This window comes from Lynx canadensis, chromosome B1 (assembly GCF_007474595.2).
Source record: "Lynx canadensis isolate LIC74 chromosome B1, mLynCan4.pri.v2, whole genome shotgun sequence".
Taxonomy (NCBI): Eukaryota; Metazoa; Chordata; class Mammalia; order Carnivora; family Felidae; genus Lynx; species Lynx canadensis.
The window spans coordinates 2,575,752-2,589,017 of record NC_044306.2 but is presented as its reverse complement, the minus strand read 5'-3'; the positions used below and the strand labels follow the sequence as shown (position 1 = coordinate 2,589,017).

General features: G+C 41.2%; 1 protein-coding gene across 1 annotated transcript in view; it reads left to right on the top strand.

The window, feature by feature from the left end:
* CSMD1 (CUB and Sushi multiple domains 1) overlaps window positions 1-13,266 on the top strand; it is a 398,630-nt gene that overhangs the window by 255,820 nt on the left and 129,544 nt on the right. The window contains exons 36-37 of the mRNA XM_032593032.1: window positions 5,849-5,995; window positions 11,228-11,416. Coding sequence (XP_032448923.1) covers window positions 5,849-5,995; window positions 11,228-11,416 — 336 coding nt within the window. The remainder of the gene's footprint in view (window positions 1-5,848; window positions 5,996-11,227; window positions 11,417-13,266) is intronic.

Here is a 13,266-nt window from a genome sequence, read left to right as displayed (position 1 = left end):
TGTACATATTCGCCACTCCAGGACCTGTATGTGTGTGTGTGTGTGTGTGTGTGTGTGTGTGTGCGCATGCACATGTGTGTTTACATATTCCCCACTCCAGGGGTTGTGTGTGTGTGTGTGTGTGTCTGTGTGTGTGTGTGTGTGTGTGTACGTATTCCCCAACCCAGGAGCTGTGTGTGTGTGTGTGTGTGTGTGTGTGTGTGTGTATACATATTCCCCAACCCAGGAGCTGTGTGTGTGTGTGTGTGTGTGTGTGTGTGTGTGTGTATACATATTCCCCAACCCAGGAGCTGTGTGTGTGTGTGTGTGTGCATGTGTGTTTACATATTCCCCACTTCAGGGGCTGTGTGTGTGTGTGTATGTACATATTCGCCACTCCAGGACCTGTATGTGTGTGTGTGTGTGTGTGTGTGTGTGTGCGCACGCACATGTGTGTTTACATATTCCCCACTCCAGGGGTTGTGTGTGTGTGTGTGTGTGTGTGTGTACATATTCCCCAACCCAGGAGCTGTGTGTGTGTGTGTGTGTGTGTGTGTCTGTGTGTGTGTACATATTCCCCAACCCAGGAGCTGTGTGTGTGTGTGTGTGTGTCTGTGTGTCTGTGTGTGTATACATATTCCCCAACCCAGGAGCTGTGTGTGTGTGTGTGTGTGTGTGTGTGTGCTTGTGCACATGTGTGTGTACATATTCCCCACTCCAGGGGTTGTGTGTGTGTGTGTGTGTGTGTGTCCATATTCCCCAACCCAGGAGCTGTGTGTGTGAGTGTGTGTGTGTGTGTGTGTGTGCGTGTGTGTACACATATTCCCCACTCCAGGGGCTGTGTGTGTTTGTGTACATATTCCAATCCATTGCTGGATGTAACTAATATCCTGACATAATTACCTTACGTGTGTTCGTGTTCCCTTGTCTCACTGTCGTTGGATTGGAATTTAGCTGACGGTGCTTCTTCCGCTTCCAATCACAGCAACAACCTCATTACTGGTATCTGTGCCTAGGTGCTTACAGTTTGATCTCCCAAAAATAGGGATGGAGCACACCCATTACCACAAAGTAGATAATAGAGATAATATCAACGCTGCTGCTAACAGAATTATCCGAGAACCGTGGTTAGGTTTGTTCTGGTCTCAAACATTTGACTATAAGATGAAAGGAGACAGTTTTATATGAAGATTTTATTAAGTGTTGACCTTTTTCTTGCATTGAATGTGATATTTAGTGCATCTCTCTGTATCTCTATTTCCCTCTCTCTTTCTTCTGTAAGATAGTGGCTCTTTTATGGCTCATGAGTTGTGAAAAATATGCTGAATATATTGATTTTAAGCTTCATTATCCCAGGAGTATATTACTTTCTGTGGCTCCAATAATGGATATTCCTCAATTGAAGAAATAAATAAAAAGATTTAATCATTGTAGAACTCAACTGAGAAAGGTGTCAACATAAAGATTGGGGTGTTCACTGGTAAAACCCTTCATCGTTTCCATGTTGGTGACGGAAACTGCTGCTCTCCCTTGTGGCTCTGTGTTCTTCTCCACGTGCTGATTGTGGAGGTGACTTTTTAAAGAAGACTCCTTGAGAAAGCTTGTTACATGTTAGGAAGGAAGAACCGATAGAAAATGAGGAAGAATGAGATGTTGGATTAAGAATACCTGAAACTTGACTCGAGTTCTGTCATTCAAAGTGACATGTTAAAATTTCATGAATTTCCTAGTGTTATTTTATTTTAGAATATGTATTATCCCTTTAAACAGCAACAACAAAAAGCCAGCACCCAAACCCATTACTGTCTTCTTTAATTTTAAAATACAGTCATCCTTTTATGGGGCATCTTCCAGGAAACTGAGAAGGAGCATTTTATCTGATCCGACTTTGCTCTAGTGACACTGAACACTGCCCTGATCATCTCTAATGTGCTAGGTTTTTCTACTTGATGACTAAGGCTGTCATCACAAAGTACCACAGATGGGGGGCTTAAGCAGCAGAAATGTATTGTCTCCTGGTCCTGGAGGTGAGAGGTCTGGGATCCAGGTGGGGGCACTGCTGGTTTCTCCTGTGCATCTCTTCTTGGCGCATAGCCTCTGTCTCTCCCTGGGTCCTCCCCTGGTTGTCCCGTGCCTGTCTGTGTCCCCATGTCCTCTTTGGACTTCAATAAGATTAGATTAGGGCTCATTCCAGTGTCCTTCCTGAACTTTAAAGTTCTCTCTTTAAAGTCATTATCTCCAAACACAGTCACCTTCTGAGGTACTGGCAGGTAGGACTTCAACATATACATTGGGGTAACACAATTCAGTTCATAACAGGTTTTTTTCTCTTCTTAATAATTTTAACTGCTCTGATTGGCAGTTACACAAGAAGTGAAGTTGTAGGTTCTCAGTCCCTTTGCACGAATAAAGATGCTGCATAAATCTCAAAGTGAGTCATGTAACCTGATGAGATGGGGACTACATCTAGCAGCGAGGGCCACATTCTCCCACTCGTACGTAGTGAGCTTCCTGGGAATGGGCTGCGCAATGTAGAAGGGCCAGAGATGTCAGACTATGAGGGGGCATTGAGTTCACCAGCAGGGATTGTTGTAGATGACTCCCTGGAAGTGGGAATACAGCTTCTGTATCCAATAGAGCAGTTCCTCTCAGGAAGTATCGTGGCGGCAGGGCTAATGGTGGTTGACAATGTGCCGCACTTGTTTCTGTTTTTCTTAATTTAATTAATTGTTTTAAATTTACATCCAAGTTAGTGAGCATATAGTGCAACAATGATTTCAGAAGTAGATTCCTTAGTGCCCCTTACCCATGTAGCCCATCCCCTCTTCCCACAGCCTCTCCAGCAACCCTCTGTTTGCTCTCCGTATTTAAGAGTCTCTTATCTTTTGTCCCCCTCCCTGTTTCTATATATTTTTGCTTCCCTTCTGTTATGTTCATCTGTTCTGTGTCTTAAAGTTCTCATATGAGTGAAGTCATATGATATTTGTCTTTCTCTGACTCATTTTGCTTAGCATAATACCCTCCAGTTCCATCCACGTAGTTGCAAATGGCAAGGTTTCATTCTTTTTGATTGCCGAGTAATACTCCATTGTATATAATATACATATATATGTATATATAATGATATATGTATATACATATCTATATCACATCGTTCTTTTAATTTTATTTTTAATTTTTAAAAATTTACATCCAAATTAGTTAGCATATAGTGCAAACAATGATTTCAGGAGTAGATTCCTTAGTGCCTCTTACCCATTTAGCCCATCCGCCCTCCCACAACCCCTCCAGTAACCCTCTGTTTGTTCTCTGTATTTATGAGTCTCTCATGTTTTGTCCCCCTCCCTGTTCTTATATTATTTTTGCTTCCCTTCCCTTATGTTCATCTGTTCTGTATATTAAAGTCCTCGTATGAGCAAAATCATATGATAGTTGTTTTTCTCTAATTTCTCTTAGCATAATATCCTCTAGTTCCATCCACATAGTTGCAAATGGCAAGATTTCATTCTTTTTGATTCCTGAATAATACTCCATTGTATATATATACCATCTCTTCTTTATCCATTCATCCCTTGATGGACATTTGGGCTGTCTCCATACTTTGGCTGTTGTTGATAGCACTGCGATAAACATTGGGGTGCATGTGCCCCTTCAAAACAGCATACCTGTATCCCTTGGATAAATACCTAGTTGCACTTGTTTCTATTAACTATGTGTTAGATAGTAAGTTTGTTTCTTGAATATTTAAACATTTCAAATGTGTGGGGCGCCTGGGTGGCTCAGTCGGTTGAGCGTCCAGCTTTGGCTCAGGTCACGATCTTGCGGTTCGTGAGTTCAAGCCCCGCGGTGGGCTCTGAGCTGACAGCTCGAAGCCTGGAGCCTGCTTCAGAATCTGTGTCTCCTTCTCTCTCTTCCCCTTCCCCACTCATGCTCTGTCTCTCTCTGTCTCTCAAAAATGAATAAATGTTAAAAAAAAATTTAATTGTTTCAAATGTACAAGAAGGTGAAAAAATACACATATGGACTCATTTCTTAATGTAATTAATTTTAGGATTTTGTCAAAGTTACCTTAGGCTCTGGTTTTTTAAAGAGGCAAGGAGTACGAAGAAATTTAGGGCAGAAGACATGAATAGACACTTCTCTAAGAAGACATCCAGATGGCCAACAGACACATGAAAAGATGCTCAGCGTCACTCCTCATCAGAGAAATACAAATCAAAACCACACTGACATACCACCTCACACCGGTCAGAGTGGCTCAAATGAACAAATCGGGAGACTACAGATGTTGGAGAGGATGTGGAGATACGGGAACCCTCTTGCACTGTTGGTGGGAATGCACATTGGTGCAGCCGCTCTGGAAAACAGTGTGGAGGTTCCTCAAAAAATTAAAAATAGATCTACCCTATGACCCAGCTAGCACTGCTAGGAATTTACCCAAGGGATACAGGAGTGCTGATGCACAGGGGCACTGGTACCCCAATGTTTATAGCAGCACTTTCAACAATAGCCAAATTGTGGAAAAAGCCCAAATGTCCATCAACTGATGAATGGATAAAGAAGATGTGGTTTATATACACAATGGAATACTACATGGCAATAAGAAAGAATGAAATACGGCCTTTTGTAGCAACGTGGATGGAACTGGAGAGTGTTAACGCTAAGTGAAATAAGTCAGGCAGAGAAAGACAGGTACCATATGTTTTCACTCCTATGTAGATCCTGGGAAACTTAACAGAAGACCATGGGGGAGGGGACAGAGGAAAAAAAAGTTACAGAGAGGGAGGGAGGCAAACGATAAGAGACTCTTAAGGACTGAAAACAAACTGAGGGTTGATGGGGGTGGGGGAGAGGGGAAAGTGGGTGATGGGCATTGAGTAGGGCACCTGTTGGGATGAGCACTGGGTGCTGTATGGAAACCAATTTGACAATAAATTACATTTTTTAAAAAAGGAATTTAGGGGCCCCGCCCATATCCAATACCACGTGTACCTCTCCCAGCAGGAAACGGTATTGTGAAGAGGGGACATGCTTGTCCATGTTTTATGGTTAAAGCTCTATCTCTGTCTGTCCATCTATCAGTCTGTCTCTCTGTCTCTCTATCTCTCTGTCATCTAACTATGTATCTCTATCTGTATCGTCTCCTAGCTCTCTACAGACACACATACTTTATCTTCGGTCCACTTTGGAATTTTTACACAATTGCTATCACATTTCTCTGCGAATAGATTTCTTTAGTCATCAATATGCTAAATGTTTAAAGATGTTTAAAGAATCATCTATGCTGATCCCTGTTACCTAGTTCATTAATTTCAAACGTGTATACAATTCCTTTCCATGGCACTTTAAATTCTTTTCTAAAATTCCAAAGTATTAGTTAGGATGTGGGTTTCCCCGTACAGAACAAAGGTTTGGCTGTGGAAATAATACTCGCGCACAGGTGCTGAAGTTTGTAGAAATATAAGTGAATCCCCAGTTTTCCTGGATGTCACCAAATTATTCTCCAAAGTGATTCTACTTCTGCATCATTGCATGAAAGTTTCTATTTCCCCGTACGCTTACCATGCTGTCAATACAAGTGATGATAAAAATTTTATTTCGGTCGTTCCTGCTTTATAGGCAAGGTTCATATGATCTATGTGTTATGTGTTAAAAATGTGCAAGTATTTTGATTGGCTCTTGCTTTTTGTTTGTTTTTTAATCAGGAATATATTTGCTGCTTTATTCATTTGGAACTCTATGTTTGGGAAATGAATAGCTGTATATTGTACGTTTGGACCCATAAATTTAGTAAAAAAGCTAAAGGTAGTCTGCATTTTGTAGGTGCTAGCTCGTACCTGAACTTTTTTTGTCTTTCTGTTTCATTTAGGTTCTTCTGGCCAAAGTCCTCTGTTAGTGGTCTTAAGTGGGAACCACACTGAACAATCCAATTTTACAAGCAGGAGTAATCAGTTGTATCTCCGCTGGTCCACCGATCATGCAACCAGTAAGAAAGGATTCAAGATTCGATACACAGGTTAGTAAGTGAGGTTTAGTTTAGCAGAAAGGTGTTTTTAATACAAGTGATCTGCATTAATTAAAAAAAAGTAATTTAGAGATTTGTAAAGTAAACCTAATCCCCAAAGATGAACAATTAACTCCCCTAGAAACAATATGATGGGAAACCGCTCTGAGAGAGACAGATCTCTAAACTACAGTTGGGAAAACAAACCATTTATTGATTAATATTGTTTTTATATTTTTATTTATTTTTAAGAGGGTGGAGGGGAAGAGAGTCGGGAAGACAGAGGATCCGAAGCAGGCTCTGTGCTGACAGCAGAGAGCCTGATGCGGGGCTCAAACTCATGAACCATGAGATCGTGACCTGAGCCCAAACCAGGCATGTAACCGAATAAGCCACACAGGCACCCCTTGTTGAGTAATATTTTAAAAATTATTGCTAAAATCATAAAACCTTGAATTGAATTAGGGAAAGCAAAGGCATTTCCTCTAAAAGATAAAGTAATATAATATAAACTAATGTAAAAGTAGGGTTAAATGCTAAGGAAACAAACAGGAAGAGCTATTCATATTGCTACTAGTTTTATAAGTGGTAATAATCTCTTAATAGCATGCCTTTTTAGTGATTATATATCTGTATATCTCTATATATTTGGAGACTATATTCACATATATATATATGTATATGAACACTTACAAAATTAATACATGTTTGCATATATATATTTATTTGTCAACATTTAAATCATTTTGTCCTTTACCCATGTATTTTAATTATTCTCTGCCTATGTTTTTCATATTAAGTCAGTCAATATATTTATGTACACTAAATCCTGCATACATTTGTAATATGACCTAATACCAATGTTTATACTGTCCTACCGAAGCAGTAGACAGACAATTTAAATTCCTCATATATTTTAATTACTAAGAAAAAAGTGTACACTTTTTTCAGTATCTCACTCCACCATATCCCATGGTGATAACTGAGGTACATTTCCCTAAGGAAGAAGCCCGTTAGACGCATTCAATTGAGCGATGATTCACCAGAGGATTATTGATTCCTATGTTGGTATTTTACATGGTCAGTGCTGAGAAACCTCCTGAAGGGGGAACAGCAAAAAGTCATAGTAGTTTGTTTTTTTTTAAGTCTGTTTATTTTTAGAGAAGGAGAGCAGGGAATCCAGGGAGAGGCAGAAAGAGAGAGAGACAGAGACAGAGAATCCCAAGCAGGCTCCACACTGTCAGCACGGAGCCCAATGTGGGGCTTGAGCTCATAAACCATGAGATTATGACCTGAGCTGAAGTCAAGAGTTGGGCACTTAACCAACTGAGCCACCCAGGTGCCCCCAAAAGTCTTAGTAGTGTTTAAGATTTCAGCTCTTTTGTTGGGAGATATGAAATCATAAAATAGTATCAAGATTTGAAAAGGCTCTTGATGTGCAGACAGTGGGCCTGAAAGTCTTTCTCTTCCTTTATGAAGTTTAATAAAACGCACCCAGACCTCCGTTTCTCCCCCTTTCTCTCCGAGTAGTTACTCAAAATGCTTATTAACAAAGAGCTCACCGTTGAAAATGCTTCCACTGGAATGAGTTACGAGAGTATTAGGGCACTGACAGGATTTGTGCTCGTCATGTTCCTTGTTTTGAAAACTAAACACTGAGCCCTTTAGAATTGCCTGAATGTATTTCCAATGTGCAAAAATGGACAGTGCAGGGGAAATCATAGTGAACATCACCTGTCTCCTTCTATCTCTGGCAGATTGCTTAGTAGCATGGTGATAGGACTGTACCTTGAATTCTGTCTTTCAAAGGATATTTTAATTCATTATTGAGCCATAAGTTCTCTGTTAAACTGTGTTGGGGGAGTAGGCAAATGGAGAATTTCAGAGAAGGCTGTAAATTTTTTGTTTTGTCAGTGGGTATGTCATCTGACAGATGATTTTCACAGATTTTCACAGATTTGGTGATTGAGTTACTTCTGCTAGGGGTTCATCACCAGTGGTTCTAGAGCAGTGATCACATGAGCGTTTCTCTGAAATATAGCAGCATGGGCCGGGGAGCGCCAGCCTGTAATAGGACCACACATCGTATCTTGAGCCTCCGTCTGTCTCACACATGTGACGCATTATTGGTCGTCCAGACACAGGAGCAATACAAGTGATCAACACAGCTTGAAACTGAAAGTAAAAAGGACAAAGCAAGTGCTGTGCAAGGTGGCTCTAGTCAGTGCAGTAAGGCGTGCTGCATCCGTGCACAGTTAATAATGGGCCTTCTGTACTAAAGGAAGGATGTGAGCGTCTTGTTGGGATAAAGATGCACACTGGGTGCTCGTGTATCCAGAAGCCCCAGATAGCTAACTTGCCGTCTTCTCCCATAGTGGATGCCTCCCTAATTTTCCAACAGAGTTTGGTGATTGAACATTACGTCTTTCTATATCCGGGAATCAAACAGGCAGGGCCTCATGCCCAAATCTTTCCCTTTTCGGTGCTCTACACCCCCCGCCCACTGCCCCAGGGCCCCTCCATATCTTGTTCTAGGTGAGTGAGGAAAGGAGATATTTTGAGAGTCTGGCAATAGAAAAAAACATAGTAAAGAGAAGAGAAAATGGACAGTTTTCAGACTCTACGGAGTTAGACAATCTTGCACATTATATCCCTTAACAGAATGAACTATGACAAAAATCACAGGTGATATGCAGTGAATTCTGAGGTCTCCCTGTCCCTTCAGGGACATATCAGATGTTATCTCATCTCTACCGTTGGAACAGGGTTTTACAGTCTGCTCCTTCTTCCTATAAATTATCTTTTTGTTTTGTTTTGTTTTGTTTTTGCAGCTGAAGGCCAGGGTGCCTTATTCCTTTTCTAAAATAAACATCTCTGTTGATTCAGAACTTACAAAATTTAGTGTAGAAGGAGGACATGGAAAATGGCATGGCAAATAGGGCAGTGAATCACAAGTTTCTCACAATAGTTAGTGAATTTTAACTTAATAAAAAAGAGTCCATTTAAAAAAAATGAAATGGTATTTCAGACGATCATCTAGCTGAGAATATTCTCTGAGGATCCTTCTCACAGGACCATGGTTGGACACATAGACATTGCTTCTGGGCAACGCTACGACATAAAACCTTCAAAAAGTTGCTTCTGAATTTATTTCCAGGGAAAGGTTCAACATTAAGCATTCAGACCTGTATGTGTGTTCTTTATGGAACCCCCACAGGGAAGGAGGACATTGAAACCTCTTCTTTCAAAAGGAAACACATTTCCAGAACTTCACTTCTTTCTTTATTTTATTGTTTTAATTTATCTGAAGGGACTTAGTAGGATTATACGCTGCAACGCAACTGGTCTTGTAAGAATAAGAATACATTCTTTCTCTAAATGAATAAATAAGATGTCAGTCTTCAGCCTTTGAAATGTTATATTCTGTGTAGGTAAGACTGTCTTATTTTAACAAACGCTTGTCCTCCATTTTATTTTTTTTTTTATTTTTTTTTTTTAATTTTTTTTTTTCAACGTTTATTTATTTTTGGGACAGAGAGAGACAGAGCATGAACGGGGGAGGGGCAGAGAGAGAGGGAGACACAGAATCGGAAACAGGCTCCAGGCCCCAAGCCATCAGCCCAGAGCCCGACGCGGGGCTCGAACTCACGGACCGCGAGATCGTGACCTGGCTGAAGTCGGACGCCTAACCGACTGCACCACCCAGGCGCCCCATGTCCTCCATTTTAAAAAAGTTCCTTCAAAGGCGGTGATTAAGTCTCTTGTAAGATTTTTATTGACCTGGAGTAGTGCGTTTTCTTCAGATTGTATTCGAATCCCGTATGTTAGAATATGTTAGAAAGAAGCTTAATGTCTATGTCACCGTGCAATGCACAAGACCCGCTTAGCCACAGTGACAAGGAAAAAGTTAACGGCTGTAATTGCAGAATGTTACAACCTTCTATTTTCTCCATTTTAAGGATACTTTTCCTTTTTTTTTTTTTTTTGAGAATTGTTTTGTTTCACATAAGGTGGCCAGTACTGGACCTTACCATTTCTAATTCTGGTGGTCAGTAAGCTTATTTAAGTGGGTCAGCTTTAAAAGGATGAGTGAGGGAATTCAGTTTGATTTTTCCATGTATTTCCTTACAATATTTTAGCCAGAAAGTCGAGATCTCCCTTCACTCTGGGTAGCAATTGCAAGCAATCTAAACTTCAAAATAAGAGATTGAACCTTGGCTCTGGGCTTTGGGGAATTTGTTGTGTTTTTGTTGTTGTTGTTGTTGTTTGTTTTTGTTTGTTTGTTTTTTTAGACTTTATTTTTTCAGAGTAGTTTTAGGTTCGTAACATAGCAAAACTGAGGAAATGATACAGAGACTTCCCACGTACCCCCTACCCCCACAAGCACAACGCAGGCCTCCCCCGTTATCAACATCCCCACCACGTGGTGCATTTGTTATAATTAGTGAACCTACGCACACATGTCATTATCACCCAGAGTCCGTGGTTTACGTTAGGGTCACCGTTGGTGTTGTACGTTCTGTGGGTGTGGACCAATGTATCCTGGAGTGTATCCATCATTACAGTGTCATACATGGTGGTCTCACTGCCCTAAAAATCTTCTACTCTCCACTTGTTTATACATCCCGCTCTTTGGCCCTTGGCAACCACTGACTTTTTAGCGTCTCTCTCCAATTTTGCCTTATCCAGATGATCATATAGTTGGGATCACACAGTATGTAGCCTTTTCAAACTGGCTTCTTTCACGGAGTGATACGCATTTAAGGTCCCTTCATGTCTTTTCATGGCTTGACGGTTCATTTCTTTTTGCTGAAGAATATTCCATTGTCCGGATGGACCGCAGTTTATTTATCTGTCACCTACTGAAGGGCCCCTTGGTTGCTTCCAAGTTCCAGCAATTATGAATCAAGCTGCTGTAAACATTTATGTGTAGGTTTTTTTGGATGTGTGCACATACATTTTTAAGTTCTCTGAGCGAGAGAATTTTAGTTTTGTAAGGAACTGCCACCATCTTCTGAAGTGGCCATTTTGTATTCCCACAGCCAACAAATGAGACATCCTGTTGCCCCTTACCCTTGCCAGACTTTGGTATCTGGGGATGTGTTTTAGACCAAGTCGACATATTGGTGCTTGATTTCCCAGTACTTAAACAATAAAGATACCTCGTGTATATCACTCTCATCGAGGGAACCGCAGCAGTGCCTATGTATCTGTTTACATCTGTGTGTGTTTGTGTGTCCCTAGCACCCTACTGCAGCCTGACCCACACTCCGAAGAATGGAGGCATTTTCAACAGGACCACGGGGGTGGTTGGAAGTCAAGTGCATTATTTTTGCAAGCCTGGGTATCGCATGATCGGCCACAGCAACGCGACCTGTAGACGGAACCCAGTTGGCATGTATCAGTGGGATTCTCTCGCCCCGCTCTGCCAGGGTAAGAGATGTGCTTTTTCTTCCCCCAACTCGAATTAAATTTAGTGTTCTTATTTTCACCACATTTTGACAATTACTGAAGCGGTGACTATGGCTAAAAGGTAAGGAAGGATGGAATATGGGTTCATAGAAGTACAAATTAAACTTTCCACGGACCAGGCAAACATTTCTGACATTTACACTAGGCTTGATTTAGCTTTTTCCAGCCCGAGTTCAGAGGACGGTTGAACAGTCACTAGATGCTGCATAGAGTTATCCTCATCCTTACTTGTACCGCATTTTGAAGTATAAAATACGTTATTCAATTTAGATTCAAAAGAGTTTTTCGACAGTTGTATTAATTAAAAAATCAATTACTAAAGCCCCCTTTTTAAAAAATTTAGATTAAAAACCCATTCGTTGAGCCATATGCCGTATATTTCATTTTCTTTTGGTCATCTGAATTTAGGGCTTATTAAAGTTGATTTCAATATTTCATGCCTTTTTTGGTATTTTATCTGTCGTACGCATAAAAATCAAATTTCAAACAAGTCATTTTCATTTTAATTGAAGGCTTTGAAGTCATGAAATTTTCATAGTTTTGTCTTATCGAGATTTATATTCATAACGAAATATATTGGTCTTTGAGAGCTAATTATGATTTATGAATGGAGCCTCATATTGGTTTCCTTTTTTTTTTTTTTTTTTTCATAGATATTAGACTTTCTGGTATTGCTCTGTGAGACAATAATGGATATTTATCACACTAAATATATGTGTCCTTGACCACAAGGAGTTAATCAGACACTTGGCTTGCATTACTGATGTTCTAGCTCCTGAAATTCTTCGTAAATATAAGACACACACAAAGTTCTAACAGCTGCTTCCATTAGGAATGATGATTTGGTTCTTTAAAAGAGTACTTTTTCTTTCTTTCTTTCTATTTTTTAAAGAGTATTTTTTTTCTTTCAAAAGAAGCGATTCTCATTTTCTTTAAACGCTTTGTTACTCTGTCTGTGACACAGATTCTCTTGCCCAGAGTGTAGCCCCGGGGGGCTATGTGTCATCAGCACAGGGAAAGAATGCCCGTGGCGATAGTCGTGCCCGAACCCCCAAAGCGGACAAGGAAGGGAGGGGTGGGTCAGCATGGGCAGAAATTACAGAATCAGGACCTCTAGAGTCGGAGTCACAAAGGGGAGCCCAGCTGGAAGCTGCCATCAAAGTAAACAGCACTCAAAGGCACGGGGAGAGACCTTGGTGTGGTGAGAGGGACACAGGAGGGGCGACACGCCAGGCCTGGGCGGGTCCGTCTTCCTGCTCTGTGAGGACTTCTGGAAACCCCTGTGCGGCTGGACACGTGGCTGCTCCGGCCACGAATGGCCGACAGGAAGAGGACAGTGTCTGCAGGCTGTTTTGCTGATACGCTGTGACCTCTCTCTCCGGCTTCCATTTCCTCCCTCAGCGGAACTGTTCGAGGCTGAATTAAATGACGCAGAAACAGGGCACCAGAGACCAGATCCTTCGGGAATACGTGCTGTTTGGGCTGAGGGACCTGAGTGAAGGTGATCGTGCTGTGTGTTGCTTGCGTTGTGCAGGACCCAGACGCAATGATGCTGCGGTGTGGGCTGTTGGAATCCCACAACGCACTTGGCGGTGGGAAATCAGATCGTCTTCCTTGAGATTTCTTCTGGGAGATCACGGCCCCAAGCGATTGCATTCTCAAATCATAACATGTCTCCATGAAGTATCATCTTCCTCCCACAAATCCAGTTTTCTACACTTTTTATTAAGTCTTCTGTTAACCAGGCGGTCAGTATGATTGTGGTCTTTCTTCCTAAACTATGACTTCGAAAACGTAGAGGGCACTTAAGA